Source organism: Lipotes vexillifer, unplaced genomic scaffold, assembly GCF_000442215.2.
Source record: "Lipotes vexillifer unplaced genomic scaffold, Lipotes_vexillifer_v1.1 scaffold776, whole genome shotgun sequence".
Classification (NCBI taxonomy): Eukaryota; Metazoa; Chordata; class Mammalia; order Artiodactyla; family Lipotidae; genus Lipotes; species Lipotes vexillifer.
Window position 1 is genome coordinate 2,922,218 of NW_006777292.1, and position 23,205 is coordinate 2,945,422.

At 35.3% G+C, this 23,205-nt stretch overlaps 1 protein-coding gene across 2 annotated transcripts in view; it reads left to right on the forward strand.

Moving 5' to 3' along the window:
- The window catches only part of MEMO1 (mediator of cell motility 1), a 137,456-nt gene that overhangs the window by 102,394 nt on the left and 11,857 nt on the right, over nucleotides 1-23,205 (forward strand). For both annotated transcript variants that reach the window (XM_007450962.1, XM_007450963.1), the window contains 2 exons: nucleotides 14,803-14,945; nucleotides 23,016-23,092. In XM_007450962.1, coding sequence (XP_007451024.1) covers nucleotides 14,803-14,945; nucleotides 23,016-23,092 — 220 coding nt within the window. The remainder of the gene's footprint in view (nucleotides 1-14,802; nucleotides 14,946-23,015; nucleotides 23,093-23,205) is intronic.

A 23,205-nucleotide genomic window follows, 5' to 3' on the forward strand; every position in this document is an offset into this window, starting at 1 on the left:
AGTTACTTCCATTGCAGAGTGAAAGAATGGGAAGCATGTAGTAGTCTCTGGTCCAAAGCAATTCTGAACTCTAACCAGGAAATAGAAAATATCCTTGATTATGGCTTGGTTCTGTCTTCTGGTAGTGGCTTCATAATTCATTACAGATGGTTCCTGACTTATGATGATTCCACTTAAGATTTTTTGGCTTTTTGATGGTGTGAAAGTGATACATATTAAGTAGAAACTGTACTTCAAATTTTGAATTTTGATCTTTTCCCAGGCTAGCAATGTGTATGCTTACTCTCTCATGATTCTGGGCAGTGGCAGTGAGTCGCAGCACCCAGGCAGCCTTGTGATCACAAGGGTGAACAGCCAGTACACTTAAAATCCTCTGTACCAAGACAACCATTCTGTTTTTCATTTTCAGTACAGTATTCAATAAATTACATGAGCGATTCAACACTTTATTATGAAAAAGGCTTCGTGTTAGATGATTTGCCCAACTGTAGACTAATGTAAATGTTCTAAGCACATTTAATGTAGGCTAGGCTAAGCTATGATGTTTAGTAGGTTAGGTGTATTAAATGTATTTTTGACTTACAGTGGGTTTATTGAGACTTAACCCCATTTTAAGTTGAGGAAGACCTGTATTATTCTTAGCTCTTGACTGGATCCTTTCGGCTTTTGGCTCTCCTCTCTGAGTCATTTTTACTTTTCCATAAGAAATGGGCCTTGTTTGCATCTAAGTAGCAGTTTTAGTCTGCTTCATGTATGTGACAGTTTAAGAGCCTAAAGGCCTCTTTTCATTTGGAACAGTGTTTTGTTTTGTTTTTTAGTACAAACTGATTGAACTCCATTAAACACTTTGTGGGTTTTCTGTACATCAGATTGTAAGTGCATTCCATTAGACAAAAGTTACATCCACAGTTCTTTCTGAGACAGGCTTCTTTCTACTTTGGATCTCAAGTTAGGGGCCTGGAGTTTCTTAGAAGCCCTTTTACCTGCCTGAGAGAGTATACAAGCACTGTCTTAAGTCTTCCTGAGGTCCTAATACATTTTACAGATGCGTTTTGATACGATGCCTCTGAGCCCATGTTCTTGGTAGCACTGTGGATTTGATCTTTGTCCTTATGCTGTTTCTTTGACAGAGGCTAGCAGTGAGAAACAGTTATTTTCCAACCAAGCAACTCATGGTTGGAAATATTTCTTTTAAATTCTGCTTATAATTCTTTAGTTCATGTTTTTCTTCTTGTACCTTCTCATACTTGGCTATAAAGAAGCCATTGACACTTTGAACATTTTGTCTGGAAATCTTCTTAGCTATTTTTAATCTTTAAGTGTATTTTTAATCTTCTAAGTTACATTATGCTAATTGTTCTCCCAGTAAATAATATGGATAACCCTATTTCTAGCCTCCTATAGCAGTGTCCTTACTGCTCATCCAGTTTCCAGGCTCCTTGTTGCCCTTTCAACTTCCACCTATCTCTGTGTCCGCAAAGCCAATATTATATTTTTTAGGTTTCTCTTACAGTAATACATTTTCCAGGTACCATTTTTTGGTCTCAGTTATCTATTGCAGCATGGCATATCACCTTAAAGTACCTTTTCTTTTTTTTTTTTTTTTTTGCTTATGATTCTTTGGGCTAGAAATTTGGTCAGGGATGAGTGGCAACCAGTTTTATCTCTGTTTTATCTGCTGCCAGTTGAGACAGGTTGACTTAGGCTAGATGTTCCAAGGTGCTCTCACTTTCTGTTTGGGGCTATGATACAGGTTGTCTGCTGGGCACCTTAGTTCTCATCTTGGTGCTATCTCCACTTGTTGTTACTCTTCCTTCAGGGCCTGTCTCTACACATGGTTTCCTTTTCCTGCTGGACTATCCTGAAGTACATGGCAGTTCAGGGTAACAAGAAAACAAGTAGAAACTTCTAGGCCTCTTAATATTTAGGCTTGGAACTGGCACAGTATCACTTATGTTGCATTCTACTTGGCAAAGTAAGTTGGAAGGCTAGGTTCAAAGGGAAGGAGAAATTGGCTCTATACCTAATGGGAGGGGTGGCATGAGCATTCAGAAGTGGGAGGAATTTTGGTGATTATATTTGTAGACAACCTACCACAGTAGCACTGCAGTTAAATAGCTCTTTATCTCCCTTCTCTGGTACTTCCCTAACCTATTCCCTACTCCAGGGCAGCTAGTCTACCCTGTATCTTCTGTACCCATCTCAGTACCTGGTACACAAAAGGATCTCAATAATTAATTGTTGAATAAATTAGTAACAATCTATTTGTAATACTTTTATTAAATAATTTTTCCAAAAATGAGATCAGTTTTTTTTTTATTGACTGATTTTCATATCATGAACCTATTTCCATGTCATTTTTAAACTCCTTTTTATTGGGTATACATAGGACTTTCTAGTATATGTCTCTGTAATACTTCAATTGATCATTTAATTTTAAAACTTTTCCCTCATTTTTCACTACTATAAATATTACAGGTTAAACAATTAAATATCTATTATTTATAATTCTCTTATTTTATTTTATTTTATTTATTTTTTTTGCGATACATGGGCCTCTCACTGTCGTGGCCTCTCCCGTTGCCGGACGCGCAAGCTCAGCGGCCATGGCTCACGGGCCCAGCCGCTCAGCGGCATGTGGGATCTTCCCGGACTGGGGCACGAACCCGTATCCCCTGCATCGGCAGGCGGACTCTCAACCACTGCGCCACCAGGGAGGCCCTAATTCTCTTACTTTAAACAGATTTTAAAATGATATTCATTAGAGGTTATAGAGGAGAAAACATAAAATGACCCATAATCCCCTTGCTCAGTTAATTCTGTTGACATTTAAAAAATGGATGTACATGGTTTAAAAGTGTAAACAACATCAAGAAGTACAAAATGAGCAGTGAAAGCCGCTTTGCTTCTCCTCAACCAGTGTTTACTGACAGTAAATATTATTACAAATATGCTAACACATATGTATGCATATATGTTTGTGTATATACAATATATATATAAGATTTATACATACACGTTTTTGTGAAAATTAAAACATGTAAATAGAAGATGATATCTTAAGTATTTTATTCTGATCCTTTTTTCCATATATTATCTTTACGATTGAAATTCAGGTTTTTGGTTTTGTTTTTTTTTTGCGGTACGTGGGCCTCTCACTGTCGTGGCCTCTCCCGTTGCGGAGCACAGGCTCCGGACGCGCAGGCTCAGCGGCCATGGCTCACGGGTCCAACCGCTCCGTGGCATGTGAGATCTTCCCGGACCGGGGCACGAACCCATGTCCCCTGCATCGGCAGGCGGACTCTCAACCACTGCGCCACCAGGGAAGTCCAGAAATTCATAGTTTTTAATATTGCATATAATTGCATTTGAGAGAGTTAAGTTCGGATATGTAGAAATCGTGTCTTAAAAAAAACTGTTCACTCTTAAAATTAACATGATCCCACCTCTTCTTTTTCTTTGCATTTTATTCTGTTCAGTTATCTTTCGCCCCTTTTATTCCTTTCTCTATATCATTCCCATTTACTCTATTTACAGTTTAAATTTTTAATTGATTTCTGGGGTAATTTACATACTGTAAAATATGCTCTTTATGGCATAGAAGTCTGTGAATATTGATAAATGCAGAGTTGTAAATATTCACCACCGTCAAGATACAGAACAATTCCTTTGCTCTAATTTCAATGCTTTTCTTTTTTGTTCAGAAAAATGTGCAAAGTAAATAGAGTTCTTTAGTAACGTTCAAAGTGTTTGAGAAATATGACCCTATAAAAATGTTCATGTTGGGGCTTCCCTGGTGGCGCAGTGGTTGAGAGTCCGCCTGCAGATGCAGGGGATGTGGGTTCGTGCCCCGGTCCAGGAGGGTCCCACATGCCGTGGAGCGGCTGGGCCTGTGAGCCATGGCTGCTGGGCCTGCGCGTCCGGAGCCTGTGCTCCGCAGGGGGAGAGGCCACGGCAGTGGGAGGCCCGCGTACCGCAAAAAAAAAAAAAAAAATGTTCATGTTCACTGTAAAAATATCATTATTATCTTTTTAGCCATATAATGCTTTTTGTTACTAATATTTTAGAACATGGGCAACTTGAAAGCATAGTACCGTGTATTTAAATCTATTTCATCTTATGTTTCAGGTTCTAGCCAATCTTAGAAATTCACCATGGTTAGGATTTGGTAACTTAGTACTTATACCATTATATATATCTAGAAAATCTTGATTTTGTATAGTTTATCCAGATTGTTAAACCTAATTCTTGTAATTCTTGTGTTTATTTGTATTAATTATATTTTTGAGTTCCCTGAGTGAGAATGTCAGATGCCTTGTATGGTATTAATTACTATTAACTGAACATTTTTTCTATTTGTAACATCTTATACTAGTATAATACATTTGTGATAATTGATGAATCAATATTGATACATGATTATTAACTGAAGTTCATAGTTTAATTAGGGTTCACTCTTTGTGTTATATAGTTTATGGGTTTTGCAAAGTGCCTCATGTCATGTATCTACCATTATAGTACCATGTAAAATAGTTTTACTGCCCTAAAAATCCCCTGTGCTTTACCTATTCGTCTTCTCCCCCCTCTCTACCTCCATCCAACCCCTGGTAACTGCTGATCTTTTTACTGTCTTCATAGTCATATAGTTTCTAGAATATCATGTAGTTGGAATCATGCAGTATGTAGCCTTTTCAGGTTGGCTTCTTTAACTTAGTAATATATTTTCAAGATTCCTTCATGTTTTTTTATGGCTTGGTAGCTTATTTTTCTTTATGTTGAATAATAGTCCATTTTATGGGTGTATCACAGTGTATCCATTTACCTATTAAGAGATTATTGATATACTTGGATTAATATCTGTTATATTTGTTACCATTTTTTGTTCATTGCCCTTGTTCTTTATTTCTTTTTTGTCTTCCCCTCTTTTTCTTCTTGCTCAGGTTTTAATTGAGCATTTAATATGAATTCATTTTCTTTCCTCTCTTTGTATATTGATTATACTACTTTTTACTTTGTTTAGTGGTTGCTTTAAAGTTTGCAACATACATTTGCAACTGATGCAAGTGTACTTTCAAGTAACACTGTACTGATTCATGTAGTGCAAGTATCTTATAACAGAGTATTCCTGATTTCTCCTTCCTCTCCCTTATAACATTGTTATCATTCATAAGCTATAATTACCAAACACATTATTGCTATAATTATTTTGAACAATTGTTATCTGTTAGATCAATTAAGAATAAGAAAAATAAAATGAAATAAACGAAAGGTGTTATTTTACATTCTTTTATCCCTCTCTAATGTGCTTCCTTTCTTTTATGTCGATATGAGTTTATGACCTATATCATTTTCCTTGTCTCAGAAGGATTTTTAGCAGTTTATAGCTCTGATTTTATTTTATTTATTTTAAAATATTTATTTATTTGTCTGTATTGGGTCTTAGTAGTGGTGTGTGGGTTCTTCTCTAGATGTGGCGCACAGGCTCCAGAGCACGTGGGCTCAGTAGTGCGGCCCTCAGGTTTAGTTGCCCCGCAGCATGTAGGATCTTAGTTCCCCAACCAGGGATCGAAACCTCTTCCCCTGCATTGGAAGGCAGATTCTTAACCCCTGGACCACTAAGGAAGTCCCTGATTTTATTATTTAAAACTTGTTATTTTGGGTTGGAAAAAGGATTTCTTTTCCTTTACCTTTGTCACCTTCTTAGGAATACACAAGAGACTCCTTTTCCAATGTTGCTGTTAATCACAGATTAAGAATAATGTATTTTATTCATGGGGAGTAATTAAGTAGGCTAGTAAACAAAACTCATTTTGGCCCATAATCGTAATCCCCCCCTTCAGTTTTACTAGTTATTAGTGTAAAGATTTGACTTTTTTTTTTTTTTTTTTTTTTTTTTTTTGGGGTACGCGGGCCTCTCACTGTTGTGGCCTCTCCCGTTGCGGAGCATAGGCTCCAGACACGCGTAGGCTCAGTGGCCATGGCTCACGGGGCCAGCTGCTCCGTGGCATGTGGGATCTTCCCGGACCAGGGCACGAACCCGTGTCCCCTGAATCAGCAGGCGGACTCTCAACCACTGCGCCACCAGGGAAGCTCTGATTGTTTTTAAGATGACATTTACTTTCAAAATTTAAAAATTTTGGTTAATCTGAATTTTTCCGGTATTAGTAGAGTTGCCTAATTGTGCAAGGAATGACAGGTGATACAAAATAAGTAAATATTTTATGTTTCCTCAGCATATAGTCTAGTAGGAGAGAGAACTATATAAATAAATGATATATAATACAAAATGTAATAAGTACGATTGAAGAGTTTATAGGAACAGAAGGGGGGTGTAGGTGATAATTGAGTTAGGGGAGCACAGAAGGCTTTGTGAGAAGGTGATATTTGAGTGGACTTTGAGGATGGCTATAATTTTCACAGAATGGGGCAGAATTTTTTGAGGGAAAGGGAGTACTGTAAATACAAAGTATAGGAGTAAGAAAGCCCAGGCCTTATTTTAAGAACAGATAATTATTCGACTTAGCTTGCAGGAGTTACAGAAGGCTGAGCTAGTAACTGATGTCTGTCTGTAGATGTTTTTTGTTTGGCCTGCAGAGTTAGAAAAAGTTTTTTCACAGATATGAATGTTTTTAGTTGGATATTGGTCCTGCCACTTCCTGTTATCTTATTCCTTATCCAACTTTTCACACATATATGATACCAATGTGGGACTGGAGACATTTGAATAGGTAACTTTGTAGAGGTGTAGAGTAAGAGGGCCAGGATTAGAAAGTTGGAAAGTAGGTTGGGACAGGATTATGAAGGGCATTGAATGTCATTTTAAGATATTTGTATTTCATTCCATGATTGGTATAGAGCTCCCTCAGCAAAAGAGGGAGATGATTAGAACTTGTCTATAAGAGTATTACTCTTTGATGGCGTGATGGTACTGTGAAGGATGGATTAGAATTGGAAGAGCTTGGTAGAAATAGTTTAGAAATCACGGGGGCTTTGAACTAACATAGTGGTGGATAGGGTAGCAGACTGAGCAGATTATGGGAGACATTTAAAGGTTAGAATGAGCAAAACTTGGTAAATATTTCTATGTGGTAGAGTAAGATAATTTTAAGATAAGTTTAAGGCCTAAGAGTAAACAATTATCAGAGATGGTAAAGCTGTTAAGTTTTAGGTGTAAACCCGGGTGTAATTTTAGGAGAGCATAGGGCATGGAAATAAATGTTGATTTGTTTCTCTCAAAATACTATAATGTCTCTATAATTCTGACAGCAGACTTGGGCCAATTTATCATAGGACTCTTGCTTCAAATGGTTCAGTTTCCAAAACAGAGTTTAGTACGATTCCCTGGAACCTGAAATATGCCTGCTCTTGTAAAACCTTTCTACTCAGTATTCCTACTGGAATGAAAATTCAGAAAGATAAAACCTTTGAATTTAGTTTTGATAATCTCATTAGATTCACTTACCTGATCCAACAGTAAAGATTTATCATGACTTAATGGTAATTTTAGTTGTCATTGACAGCTAGTTTACCTTCTCCCTTTTCCCTTTTCTTCCCCTTCCCCAGTTTCCCTTTTTCATGAACATAGAAGTTTCCTTTTGAGTATTACCTGTATCCGGAAGAGAGCATTTTTTAGAATTATAGATAGAACATGGAGAATCTCTGGAATAATAAGTACAAATTCTTTGTTGGTCGTAATGGAATAATTTTAGTTTCTATGACCTTGAAAAGGATGACCAAGAGATAGCATAAGACATTTGAGAAGATTGGGATGTATTTTATTTTTATCAGAGTAAAGATTTTTTATATTTACATATGTTTTGTCCCCTTTGTTCCCTATGAATATTTTCTGTCTAAAAGAGGAGAGGAGAGTAAATTATATAGTGATATTATTGTGGCAACAGCCTCAGCACCTTAGGGATAAGAATAATTTTTCTTCTGACTGGCTTAGTTATTTATTTATTTGGTTGCACTGGGTCTTAGTTGTGGCAGGCGGGCTCCTTAGTTGTGGCTTGCCAGCTCCTTAGTTGTGGCATGCAGACTCTTAGTTGCAGCATGCATGTGGGATCTATTTCCCCCACCAGGGATTGAACCCGGGCCCCCTGCCTTGGGAACACGGAGTCTTAACCACTGCGCCACCAGGGAAGTACCTATGATTTTTTTTTTTAATTCTCACCTGAGTAGCTCTGGACTGCTTCTAAAATCTTTGGGAAGTTGGAACTTGTATAGAAAAGAAATTTCTCATGTTCATCAGTGTTGTTCAGGGGAGAAATATTCAAATTAATGCCATAGAAAGAATAAGCAAATAACTGTATACAGTATTTCATCTAGTTTAAAATGTCATCAATTTTAAGATTTCAGTTACTTATATATCACTAATTAAGTAAACACACTGTCACTTAAATTGTTTTCTTATCACTTAGAATATTCATATTAGAGTTCACATTTTTTCCTTCTGATGAGGACTTTTAAGATCTACTCTTAGCAAGTTTCAAATACCCAATAGTGTTATTAACTATAGCATTAACTGTAGAACTATGTTAGCTACAAATTCACATTTTTATATTAGAATTTTTACATTAGAATTTAGACTTTTTGTGCTGTGTACCATTAAGAGCATTGGTGATACAGTGATAGTGTTTTTTAAAAAATATTTATTTATTTATTTGGCTGTGCTGGGTCTTAGTTGCGGCATGTGGGATCTTTGTTCCAGCATGTAGGATCTTAGTTGCAGCACGCGGGACCTTTTAGTTGTGGCATGCGGGATCTTTAGTTGCGGCATGTGGGATCTAGTTCCCTGACCAGCGATCGAACCCGGGCACCCTGCGTTGGGAGTGCGGAGTCTTAGCCACTGGACCACCAGGGAAGTCCCAGTATTGTTTGTTTGGTTTTTTTAAATTTTTATTTATTTATGGCTGCATTGGGTCTTCGTTGCTGCGCATGGGCCTTCTCTAGTTCTCTGTTGTTGCAGGGCACAGGCTCTAGGTGCGTGGGTTTCAGTGGTTGAGACGTGTTGGTTTCAGTGATTGAGGCACGTGGGCTCAGTACTTGGCAGGCAGATTCTTAACCACTGCACCACCAGGGAAGCCTATTTGTTTGTTTTTAAAGAGAGTGCTTCACTATTGGTTCTGGGATTTCAATTCTCATTTGTTACACATCTTGGATATAGTAATTTTCTGCAGCACGGGTTAAGGTATAGGTCAGAAAAAGGGATAAAACTTTCATCTACATTACTAAAGTGCTCACAAGAGTTTTGCAAGGTAGATTTTATTAACTCTGTTTTTACTGATGACAGTTGAAGCTTAGGATAGGTTAAGTAACCTGGTGCAAGTAGCACAGTTTGCAAGTGGCAAAGATGGATTTTCTTTCTTTCTTCTTCTTTTTTTAACAGTTTTATTGAAGTTTGAAATATGAGTGATATCTTGTAAAACTCATCCACATAAGATTATAGCTCACTGATTTCTGATAAATTTATAAACTTGTGCAGACATCTCACAATCTAGTTTTAAAACATTTTTATCACCCAAAAAAGAAACCTTGTGTCCATTTGAGGGCAATTCTTGCTCCCATTCTCAATCTCAGGCAACCATTTACCTTCTTTCTTTCTCTATAGATTTGTAGTTTTTGGAAATTTTAAATAAATGGAATCATACAAAATATAGTCTTTTGTGTCTGTCCTTTTTCACTTAGCATACTGTTTTTGAGATTCATCCATGTTGCGGTATGTATCCATGGTTCATTCTTTTTATTGCCAAGTAGTTACTCCATTGTATGAATATGCCACATTTTGTTTAACCATTCACCAGTTAATGGACATTTGGATCATTTTCATTTTTGGCTATTAGGAATAATGATATAAACATTCTTGTACAAGTCTTTATGTGAGCATATGTTTTCATTTCTCTTGAATAGTTACTTGGAAATGGAATTGCTGAGTCATATGATAAGTCTGTGTTTTAACTCTTAGAAACTGCCAAACTGTTTTTCAAAGTGATGGCACTGTTTTATATTCCAGGAACAATGCATGAGGGTTCTGTTTCTCCACATTCTGGCCAGTACCTGTTATTGTCAGTCTTTTTATTACAACCATTCTGATAAATGTGTAGTGTAACCTCACTGTGGTGTTAATTTGCATCTCTCCGGTGACTTATGAAGTTGAGCAACTTTTCATATGATTATTAGTCATTCGTGTATCTTCTTTTGTCAAATGTCTATTCATATATTTTGCCCTAGTTTTAATTTGATAATTTATCTTTTTACTGAGTTACAAGATTTTATATATTCTGGACACAGGTTTTTTTATTCATATGTATGATATGCAAAGATTTCCTCCCATTGTATGTCTTGTCTGTTTGTTTTCTTAATGGTGTCTGTTGAAGAGCAAACATTCTTAATGAATTTTTATCCTTTATTTTTTTCTTGTATGGATTCTGCTTTTGAATCCAGGGTCACATAGATTTTCTCTTCTTGAATGTGTTCTGCAGACCATATCTGGCCCACAGCTTGTTATTGTAATGTTTTATCGGAACATAGTCACACCCATTCATTTACCTAATGACTATGGCTGCTTTCTCTTTACAATGACAGTTGAGTAGTTTCTACAGATATTGTATGGCCCAGAAAACCTACAGTATGGCCCATTTCAAAAGATGTTTGCTGAACCCAGTTCTAGATGTGTTAACCGTTTTAGATTATAGTTGTGGCTATTAACCAGTTTGTGTATGGTATGAGGTAAAGGTCTGAGTTCACTTTTTTCCTATGGATATGCAATTATCCCAGTACCATTTGTTGAAAAGTCTATCCTGTAAGTAATGAGTCATTTTCTTTTTGCTGCTTTCAAGATTTTCTCTTTGTCTTTGATTTTCATCAGTTTCATTATGGTGTACCTAGGTTGGGAATCTCTTTAGTTTCATTATGGTGTACCTAGGTTGGGAATCTGTTTAGCTTTTTTTGATCTGAAGATTAATGTTTTTTATGAAATTTGGAAAGTTTTCAGCCATTATTTTTTTCTAATACTTTTACTGTAACTTTTCTGGGATTCCCATTGTGTGCATCCTCGTATGTTTGATATTGTATATATTAAGCATAGTTTCCTTTATTTCTTTGAACATATTTTTAATAACTTTTAAAATCTTTGTCTGCTAAATCTAATATCCGGTCCCATTTGGATACAGCTTCTACTTCCACTCCCACCCCCACCCTACCCCCAAGAGTGGGTCACAGGTTCCTTTTTCTTTGGCTCACAGTTTTTTTCTTGAAACTGGACTTTTTACATACTGGGTTGGCCAAAAAGTTTGTTTGTGTTTTTCCATAAGATCTTACAGAAAAACCGGAATGAACTTTTTAGCCAATCCAATAGTATATTATAGCAACTTTATTCTTTTTTTTTAAACTTTTTATTTTATATTATAGTCAATTAACAATGTTGTGATAGTTTCAGGTGTACAGCAGAGTGATTCAGTTACACATATACATGTATCTATTCTTTTTCAAATACTTTTCCCATCTAGGTTGTTACATAATATTGAGCAGAGTTCCCTGTGCTATACAGTAGGTCCTTGTTGGTTATCCATTTTAAATATAGCAGTGTGTAATGTCAGTCCCAAACTCCCTAACTCTCCCTCCCCTCTACCCTTCCCGCCTGGTAATCATAAGTTTGTTCTCTAAGTCTGTGAATCTGTTTCTGTTTTGTAAATAAGTTCATTTGTACCTTTTTTTTTGGCGGTACGAGGGCCTCTCACTGTTGTGGCCTCTCCCGTTGCGGAGCACAGGCTCCGGACACGCAGGCTCAGCGGCCATGGCTCGCGGGCCCAGCCGCTCTGTGGCATGTGGGATCTTCCCGGACCGGGGCACGAACCCGTGTCCCCTGCATTGGCAGGCGGACTCTCAACCACTGCATCACCAGGGAAGCCCCCATTAATTTTTTTAAAAGTAACTTTCATGGACTCTGTGTGGAATTTGTCTCTCTCACAGTATTTGGCTACTGATGTATCTCCTTTGCTTTTAAAAAATTCTTATTTATATTTTTTACCCTGGCTTTCTAGAGTTCACCCCTGTATCTGCACTGCTTAGTGTTTAGCTACTGTTTGTTTGGAGGTTGTGCTTAAACATGTTGAGCCTGTATACCTTTCACCCTCTGCTGCTGGATTGTGTATGTTTTGGGGAGCACATATGAAATTTTCAAGTTTGCCTCCTTTGCTTTCTGTTGGATCTTCTCTGGTCTCCCTGTGCATGTGTGGAGGTTTCCAGTCAGCCAGGGATGTGTAAGAGCTTGTTGTCTCTCAGGTCTCCACTTACCCTTGTGCTTGCTCTCATCCTCCCAATTACCTGGCATTTGGCGAGAGCTTAGGGCCTTATGGACCTCCCCTGCACACATGTGCTGCCTCCTGTTCAGCCAGGTCACTATCAGGGCATCTCTTCAGAATATATGAATTTATTCAGTCCTTATATGGGTCTCTCTTTTCCCAGACCTCCCTGTTAGATTTCTAGGTAGTCCTCAGGTTTGTGGCTTGCCTCAAATGATATGGTAATTTCAGGCAACAAAAGCTGCAGGATTTTCTGTTTCCTGCTGGGTGTGGGTATTCTTCTCTCTACTCCAAATCAAAGTCAGCTTCCTTCAGCGGTGAAGCTGCTGGTTTTCACAGGCAATCTCACCTTGCTTTCACCATAATGTTGGTGGAGCAGGGAAGGGAGATAGAGTCAGTTCCTGGTAAGATGCCAGACTTCCACTGTTCTTCCCAAGAAATCAGTTTATTTTTCATGAATAAACTCTTCTCACTGTGTTTTTCACCCTTGGTTGATTTCCAGAGCACAAAATGGTTGGTTTTTTTGACAGCTTTATCCAGTTTTATAATTGTTATTTGAGGGCGAGATTTTATACTCCTTCACTAGGGAAGTCCAACTTCACAACTTGGATTCTAAAACCTAGGAATATTACATTTCAAAGCCAAATGCTCTTTTCTCTAAGTCATGCTTTGTGGGGATAGAGAACAACAAGCAATTTTTAAAAAGAGAAATAATAAAGAGGTGGATGGATGAATCTTGATTCAGAGCTTAGATTTCTAAGTAGTATTAGACTTTTACCTCTGTGTAGATAGTTCAGACAGGTTAATTGAATAGTTTGGTGACTGTTATGGAGAGGAGACGTGTTTGCTCAGAGTGAAGCAACTATTGTTGACAAAGTACTTTTCTTGTAGTATTCCTTACTTCGTAACAGTTTTATGAAAAGGGTATTGTAATTATGATCATTTTACAAATAATATAAATTTTTAGGTTGGTAACTTACCTATATGCTCTCAACATTTATTTGTATGTGATAGATAGTACTTGAGTCCATTTCTTCTGACTTCTTGTTTTTTATACTCTATGTAACTGCTTCCCTACTATGTCATAATTACTTGCAGACTCTTTAATGATCTTAGTGTATTTATTTGTATAGGTAGTACTTGAAGTTAGAACAATTCATAACAATCTTCTTGAATTTTTACTAGCGCTCAAATTCTTTTCTTTCATATGATAATCACTCTTAACTTACTGAAGAGCCCCTATTCGTTCATGCAGTTGTTAAGCAAAGTGGTAAGAATCAGAGAAAGAGATATCCCATGGCAGCTTCCTCTGCCAGCTTCCTCTTTTTTTCTTACTCCATAGATGCAGATTCTGCCCAAGAAGCCCCTGCATTGCAGAGGGACTGGAGATCTGTATGATCTGTTTATTTCGCAATTGACAAGGGTAAGGGGGCCTTTTTGGGGGAGGCGCTTGGGTGCCCTGAATTTAGCTTTATGAAGCTGAGCTAACATTTATTTTGGTAATACTTAAACCTAGTATTTTTACAGACCCTTTTATGAATTCTGTTTGTCCTACATCAATTAAGTGCCGATTATATTAAAAGGCATTTATTACAATGATTTTTTAAAAAGTCCTGTTTAGAACAAGTCAGACAAACATGATTCATGCTTCTAAAATTCCAAACCTGGGATCCTTTAGAATATAAATAATATTGAATATATGTAAACAAAATTTCACTACAATGAAAAATTTAAAAGGTCTGTTTCTGTAGCCCGTCACAGTTATTCTTAATTAATCTGCTCTGTTCCTTTTCCATAAATCTTTCAATCTATAGAGTGAAAAAGGGACTTGTGGATATGCCATAAACATTGTGGATGGGCGTGGCGTCTTTTTCTTGTTGCTAGAAATTAATACCTATTTCCTTGAATTCTATGTCCACCCTAGATGCCAGTGAAATTTGAGGTGTATCTTCAGACTGTCCTGTATCTGTTTATTAGTATAGGAGTAAGGTGCATTTGGTGAATCTTACGGGAGCCAAGATAAGTTTTGTAGGTCTCACTTGACAGGTTTATAGAACAAGTGCCAGAAATGGTGGTATTTATAATCGGATAGAATTAAAATAAGTGAGGAAGAATTTAATACTCTTAAAATTACAGAAGCATTGGGCAGAGATGATTGTAGCTTTTATGGGTAGTTGAGAAGACTTGACTTGGTGATGGTTTGATGGGCTTATTTTTATATTCGAGGATATTATTAGTAGTAAAATAGCTTTGTTTACCTAAAGAAGTATTGTACATTTCTGTAATTTAAATAGATATTTTTAGTATTCTGTACCTCATATTTTTAAATGGTTTTCTTTAGACATTTATAGATTTTAAGAATTCAGCAATATTATGTATATTATCCATTCCACTATTAATAAATGTTCCACTTTTTAGTGCCAACACATTGGAAAACTATTTTTATTCTTATATTTCTTAAATGACTTTTTTTTTTTTCCTGTTTTCTGTTTTCTTTAAGCCATAAGGATGAGTTTACCATTATTCCTGTATTGGTTGGAGCTCTGAGTGAGTCAAAAGAACAGGAATTCGGAAAACTCTTCAGTAAATATCTAGCGGATCCTAGTAATCTCTTTGTGGTTTCTTCTGATTTCTGCCATTGGGGTAAGTTCTAGATTTTAACATTTCATGGTAGATATTATGTACTTGTGGTTAAAGGTATCTTTTCATTCTAAGCTCTGATTTTCAGTTCTTTTTCACTTTCTGTGGAAAGTTTTACTTTTAGCAACAGTGTTTAAAGGTGAATAAAAAAATGTCTTTTGGTCATTTAAAAAGGATGAGATTGTAATAGGGGATTATGGATACATTTCCAAAGGCGACTGGTATAATTGGATTCACACTGTGAGGTCATCCTTGCTTAGACACTTAGGTTAGTGGGAGTTAAGATTTTTTAACCCCATTTCCAGGTAGAGTTGTGTGATAGATTCTCTGAAGTTAAATTTTTGGTAGATAAAACAAGTGTTCTTTAGACCGTAGAAGAGCACTGTGTGCTATGCAAGTCCTTTTCCACATTTCCTTTTTTGTAATTAGTCTTTTCTTCTTTCTTTTTTTTTCCTTTGGTGCTTAATTTTTGCCCATAGTTGCCATCAGTTTAGAACTACCCTCCAAAGGTTGTAACATGTTAGCTATTAGCACTGTGGTCTAAATTGGTAATGATTCATAAGGGTAAGGACTTCTAAGAGATTTTTGTTATTATTGTGAATTTAAAGAATAAGGAAGCTTCACAGTGAATAGATCATAAAGGAAGTGAGACATTTATGGATGCCTTGTTTAGTAAATTTGTGTTTTGAATTCTTTGGATACAATTTTTTCTCATTTATCCATTACTGTTGTAGAATATTTCTGAATCCCATTCCTTTTAGGACATCTCTTTGACTCATTTATTTTAATGGTTTAAGGATGCCATTATCTGTTCATTCTTTAGTTATTTCTTTGATTATAGTAAAGACATAAGGCACAACACCATAAATTTTCAGATACAGAATGGCCAGAAAAACATCCTTAATGAGATATAGGGAGCCCTGGCTTTTACATGTCTTATCATTGATTGCTGGAATTTATTCAACATTTATCAGGCCTGGATAGGCTGGTTTCTTCTTCTCTTACCTCATGCTGCACTATGCATGGCCTTGAGATTTCCGTTCAAGAGACCCATCCTCCCTAATGGTCTAGATAAGTATTTCTGTTTAAGGCACTGATTTCTGAGCTGGGGCTGACTGTCCCCCAGGAGACATTTGGAAATGCCTAGAGACATTTTTGGTCATCACAGCTGGGGTGGGGAAGGAGGTGGGGATGCTGTTGGCATCTAAGGAGTAGAGTCCAGGAAAGCTGTTAAATAAACATCCTACAATGCATAGGACAGCCCCCCACATCAAAGCATTATCCTGCCCCAAATGTTGATAGTGCTCAGGTTGGAAGCCCTGGATTGGGGTATGCATGTAGCTCTGGTACCTTGTCAAACTCATTAAGAGGCTCTCAGCGTTCTTTAGTAATGAATTCTATTTGCTAGTTGGTTTGCTACCTTTGGCAGAAGTTATTTTTTATGGATATGAGTATATTACTTAGATCTGAGTAGGTAGATGCTTGAAAGAGTTCTTTTCTTGGGAACTTTGAAGTTTAGTAATAAAACTAGGGAGTATCATTATTGAAAAAAAGGCTATTTTACTTAGTGTTATGAATTTGTGTTGATAATAAAGCGTGTTTTAGAAATTAAAAGTTCCTGAAACATGTGTCCCCTCCCTCTTCACTTTTAATTAAGGCTCTTATGAATCATTTAAAATCACTTTTATGATTTTTGAATAATTCGCTCCCCTGATACTGTTCTTCAGGGCCCTCCCTCAAGTTTGGCAGCACGTACAACCACAGCATTAATCCACATAAAACATGAGTAGATGTTTTAATATTGCTCTTTTATGTGGACTCATCCTTTTTACCTCATTGATGATTATAAAGCAAATCCTAAGCCACTACTATATTTAAGTAGAATGTTGAGAGAGAAAGATGAATTTTGTCTTATATTCTGTCTAGGTCCTCAGAAAATTATTTAGGCCATTTGATCTCCTGATTTCTTGAAAATTTTGGAATTTAAATTGCAAGATAGAATTTTTTGGTGATAATTACAAAAAAGAACTCAAAATTTCCAGAGGTTGATAAATGTTAGCTATGGGAATCATCTAGAGACTAAAACATATTTATATTTACATTTGGTGATTAAGTAATGGAACTTTTTCAAGTGTTTAGGAAATCTGATGGAGGTTTGGGAGTAAGTGGAAAGAGTTACATGGACACTATTCCAAAATTGGTAGACTTCTTTCTACAATAGTAATAGTAACTGTCATTCTTGTAAAATAAGCTTCATTTTCTATTTTATATGCCTGTTGAAATAATATGAATCATTGGCTAGTTATGGGTTAAACTGTGCTTACTTAGAAATTGTTTCATATTTTTCAAATTCATGCTTTAGTGGCATTGGTCATCTTTCCTAAATTAATGAGGGGTATATTTCCATCTCAAAAGTCTAGCTTTTTCTCATGACAATAATACTTAGTAGTTTCTTCTTCTTGTTTTAAAGATGCTGTGCAGATTGATCTTACCATACTAAATAATGATGACACTGAATTCTAAGTCTTTTCACAGGAAGGATTCATTTCCTCAAGTACTCAGAGATCTTAGAAGTTTCATTGAGTTAGGCTCTTAACACACTCCACATTCCTGAATAGCTGGTTTTTGAAGAAAAATCACTTAATTGATTATGGTACAGTTGATCAATTACTCACATATATACAGTGGAATTTTTTTGTTTTTGTTGAATAATAGAGTACTGGCAGTGACGACATCTTTCATCTCTAGTGGTCATTTCTCTTTATATAATATAATGTCCAGCTTCTGTGGAAAATAAAATGAGAAACTTGATGATAGAGACAGTTAGGAGACCTATATGTGTGTAACTGGAAGGATTTTGCCTTTGTCAGCCTTATTTGTTAGCCAATGTCCATTATAAGAATGACTTTTTTTTTAAGGGTATTTTGCTTTAAAGATGTTCATCTTTCAGATACCATTTAGCTCTTATTTAGACTTGAAAGAGATATTAGAGAAAAAATAGAAAGATTAAAATACTCTCAATTTTTCTTTTTGGGTGAGAGAAGCAAAGGGACAGTTGGGAACCTAGATTCTATTGTGCCCTGTCTTTCTATCCCCTCACTTGAATCACCCCGCCAACCCCTGCGTTTCAATTCCTGCGTTTTATTTGATCATTAGGGAGTCCAATAGGATGATGTTTCCCTGGTAATGTTTTAATGATCCCACCTCTTTTCACCTTTCCTACTACTATCAGGAAGAGTGGCATACATTTGCTGCTAGTATTTGACTTTTACCATGGTGGAGTAATGTTGTCCCCATACTTTGTGTACTTACCAAGTTCCACATCCTAGAGGATGGCTCCATGTAAGAGGATTTTGTCTGGGCCTATTTTAGTTTTTCTAGTTAGTAGAATTTTTGTTCTATTTTCCTGAGTTTCATTTTTGCCCTTTTCCATATATACTGTTAATATTTGTGTTTTACTGATCACCCTGAACTTTATACTTCCAAATTTAGATTACTGACAACTTTCATTAACATAAATTTCAGTTAACTTCAAAGAAGTTTCTGAATGAAACTGGACCTAACAGAAATTGATTCTTTAAAAGTGGGTTCATGCTTCTATTTAATTTTCCTTTTAAATGGTAGTTTTAAATCAGTTCAAATTAGTTTAAATAAATTTATTTGGTAGATGTTAATGATAAATTATATTATTTTGTTAAAATGTGAATAGAGTTTACACTACAGTCACTTCAGCAGTTTTGGATTTTTATCTATAAACTTATATTTGTCTAGGTTTACGTAATTTCTTTTTTATAAATATGTGCCACTTATTAAAATTGGCATTCTCCTTCAATGTTTATGAAATTTATATCTTTATTCAGATTTCTAGTTTAATATATATTAACACGTGATTATTCATGCATACTCTTCTTCCTTTCTGTTGTTAGTCTCTTGGGTCTGAGGGTATTACTATTTTCTAAATATTTAAATTGGTTTGAGTGCAAGTTAGCTAATTCCTGAAATATATCTTATTCAGGCTTTCACATTTGTCTTCTCAAATATTGGTACATACTGATTTCACATATTTAGGGTTTTAATCTTTTACAAGTTTGAGATAAAGCCAATAATTTTACATTATAACTAAGACTTCAGAATGAAAGGACTATAGTATTTTGCTTATAAAAATGATTACCTTATTTGAGATACTTAGATAATATTTTCTTTGTGAAGTACATTTTTTCTTTGGTAGTGATGTCAATTATGAGTGTCCCCAGTTTAGGTCCTTAGTGTACTGTGGTTTAATAGTCTATCTCACAGGTTGTGAGGTTTAACTCAAATATTTGAAAACGTTTTAACATATAAACATAAAGTGATTAAGTAAATGTATAACAGTACAGTTTTTACTGGACATAAGTCTGGTAGTCTGTCTTACTGACTGATCTTTTGGGGGCTTTATTGAACAACTTTCCAAGCTCATGTTTATTTCTGCAATCTAGTGTATAGCTTAATGTTGAGGTATTTAATATTTTTTTTACTTTTTGTTTTGAGGTAATTCAAAAGTAGTGTTGGTTCTTGTACCATTCATTGTTATGTTTGTCCTCATTAGTTGATTGTTGTGTGTTAAACAGACATCCCTGGAGCTTATTCTCCACACTCTGTGAATCCACTCATTAATCACCAGTCACCTTTGGAGATGGGAAAATTACTTACCTGTATTTCTTTTTCTCAGAAAGCGTGCTCTGGAATGGATTCACAAATGAGCTACCCTCCTTCCCTCAAAGAGTAAGGTTTCTGCTTTACAGGATTTTTTTCTTGGGTTATTTTTCCTCTCATCTTTTGAATTTGAAAAGAACTGAGGGAAGGCACCTGAAGAAACTACTGACATACTCACTAGGGGAGTTCCAAAGCTTGTGCTGCCCCTAGGGGCAGTGTCAATGGCTCTTAAAGCTAGAAAGCTCATACTTGGAGTTGAAACAGGGGCTCAAAGAATCCATTTTCCCAGTGTACCTTCTGAAAGGATAAGTTTCAGGTAAGTAATTTTCTCTTACTATGTGATATGCTTTATTCATACTTACATAAAAGTTCACAAGTCCAGTTCTCCAGGCACATAGGCAACTATATTTGTTCAGTTTAGGTGAATAAACTTAACTGAATGTTAGAAATATTGTAAAACAAAACTCATGAGGTACATGAAATCATAATATATTTTAAATGAACAATAAATACTTAAAATTGCATTTATGATCAGTGTATTGCACTAGGGTTGTCTTTTTAAATTTCTTGTTAAATAAAATTTTGACAAACTTTATTTTTTAATAATTAGAAACAAAAAAAATCTTTTGAACTCAAATTCCAAGTGGTATTTAACTGAACTTGTATGTGTGTGTACTCATGTGCACACACACATATATTCATACATATGTATGTATATACATTTAGGCTAGGATGATGGCAACTATTTACTTCAAATTAGATGCTTTCTTTAAGTATATTGACCAGAATGTAGTAATTTTGAAAAGTAATTTTGAAATGTTTGTATAATTAAAAACAATGATCGTAAGACAATTTGAGCTATCATAAGTAGGATACTTTTTTCAGTGTAGTAGCTTAGTAGTGTAAATTTAGCTTCTTAACTGAGAAATCCTTTAACCCTTATCAAATATTTCTACTCAGTTCTTCAGCTACTAAATGGGAGGTGGCTACTAAAGAGTAGCAAAAAGTAGATAGCAAAATATTAAACATTTGCTCATTGATTTTCTGTGTATATTTTCATTCTTATTAAATCACATGTTGATTTAGTATTTTAACTTACTTTAAACATTCTATGTACTTCTCTCTTACTTCAGAAGTAGTTTTTAAGTGAAAGTTACATTGAAAATGGTCCATATGAACAAGACCAAGTTTTAAAATATAGTTACACTTTTGACTCATGATTAAGGCAGGTTTGACCAACTTCAGCATTTGAAACAGCGACTCTGAACTTGGAAATAAATAGAAAGGACTTTCGAATAGTAAATGTCACAAAGTACATGCATTTTTCTTTGCACCTGAGAGTAGCAGTCTTGAGATAAGACAATTATGTCCCAGTCACAGGGATTATTAACTAAAACTGACATTTATCACCAGAAGCAAGAAAAAGAGAATGTGTTAGTATAAACCTGAAGCAGCTCATGTTCAAAGAATATTCATCTTGATTTCATCCAAGGATATTACTCTTATTACAGTGACAGTGAGTTAGAATTTTCTTGTCTAAGATTATTCTTTTAATTGTTTATTCATTTCACAGAAGATTTGGGGCAGCTTCATCAAAAGAACTTTGAAACAGAAGTAGAAATTTAGTACCAATGAATTGAATCACTAAGTTATTATGACAGACATTATATTTGGCTTTGAATCTTCTGACAGCCAGCTGGCAAATAGGAAAAATAGGGTGAATTATATAGTTCCTGTTGTTAGCTAGTAGGAAGTACATATATTCTTTAAAGAAAAACAAAGCTATACTTAACTCTAAATTTTGTAAGAAATGTCTGATGAATTATTTAATATAGGGGTACTCAGTGATAGAATTGTCACTGTTTAAGAATTTTTTTAGTGCAAGGACTGTAATGAATCTGATAGTTATAGCAACATGCAGTAATCTCCAATGTTTATCAGAAAAGGTTGTTATATTCAGAATGTAGGTAATTGTCTCAGAACCCTATTGCTTGATTATAGGATATCATGAATTTTAAGATGAAATATTTATTTAATAGTGGCGCTGGGCAGGGGGTGCAGGGAAATAAGAACTGCCACATTGAGTAGCTGTGCATGTTAATGTATGTGAAAAGTTAATATGTGAAAGTTAAGGAAATATGGTATATTGTAGAAAGGTGACCATCAGAGATGATTAGCATCAACAAGTTAATGAAATGTTAAGAATTGTGATGTGTAGTTTCTCTAAAAAAGGACATCAAAAGGGTGTTATAATTTTACATGGCTCATTATTTTTAAGGTGATTTTTTTAGTGAGATAAACAGAAAACTTAAAAATCATAATTATCCAGCCAAAGAAACCCACCTCCTCAGATGGGAGGATAATAATTGGATATGTGAACTTCGCTGTAAAATTGAAGCACAAGATGCATAGTATGTGTGTGTATGATTAGTGTACTCTAATACCTTCAAAATTGCATTTTGGTGAATCTTTAAAAATAAAGAATATAAAAGTAATGAGTTCTTGGAAATAAAGGCATTGCTGAAAAATAGGTTTAGATATATCTGAAATACAACATAATCAGTTGAATAATAATATGTAATTAATTATGAATATGTTTAACTTTTGGCTTTTCTTTGACTATAGTAGGAAGCAAAATTTATTTCCTGAGCCTTTTGTTTTCTACCTTCTTTTTAAACTTCTTCCATTTTACCCTCTCTGTTCTTTGGAGAATAGCTAAACATTGAATGTCCTGTGCTTGTACCTTTGTTGAGATTTTATTGTCAGAGTAGGACTATTTGTTATATTTATACTTCTGTGTATCCTCCTTAAAGGCACTTGTATTGATCCTTTTCCAAGTAGAAAATTTTGCAAAAATGAGATAAATTTTTAAAATCTAGGTCATAAAAATTACACAAGCCACATATATCTCTGACCTACTTTTTTTCTTTCTTTTCTGTAGTAGAGATTAAATCTTTGCATTTGTACAACAAAAGCTAAGCTTTCATTGATTTGTTAAATTGAGATAGTTTCCTTAAGCCAAATTTTCTGGAATCATACTCTTGGCGTTTACTTTCCATTATAGACCGATATAATATGTTTAACAATGCTTCTAACTTTTAAACTGTTTGTTTCCATAGTCTTTTGTATTGCTCGTGACTTTAAGGTTTTACAGTTTGAAATAGTTTTTAACATCATGAAACACTGGTGATATATCATTTCTTTATTACCTTCCCAAATATGCCTTTTATTTTTATGTACAAGGCTCTTGGGAATGATTCTCTCAGAGGCTTAAGCTGTGCTTTGCCTTCCATGAGAACTGAAATTATTTGGTAAGCGCTTGCTTTCTTTTTAGCTTCTAATTTTTCCCTATTTTATTTTGTACATGATATTTGTTTCAAGGTCAAAGGTTCCGTTACAGTTACTATGATGAATCCCAGGGGGAGATTTATAGATCCATTGAACATCTAGATAAAATGGTAAGTCCTTCAGGTGTGGGGTTTTACTGCTCTAAGATTTTTTCTTTAATTTCAGATTAGTGATTCAAGACTTAATATGTTAAAATATACAATGGGCTAATAATTCTTTCCCT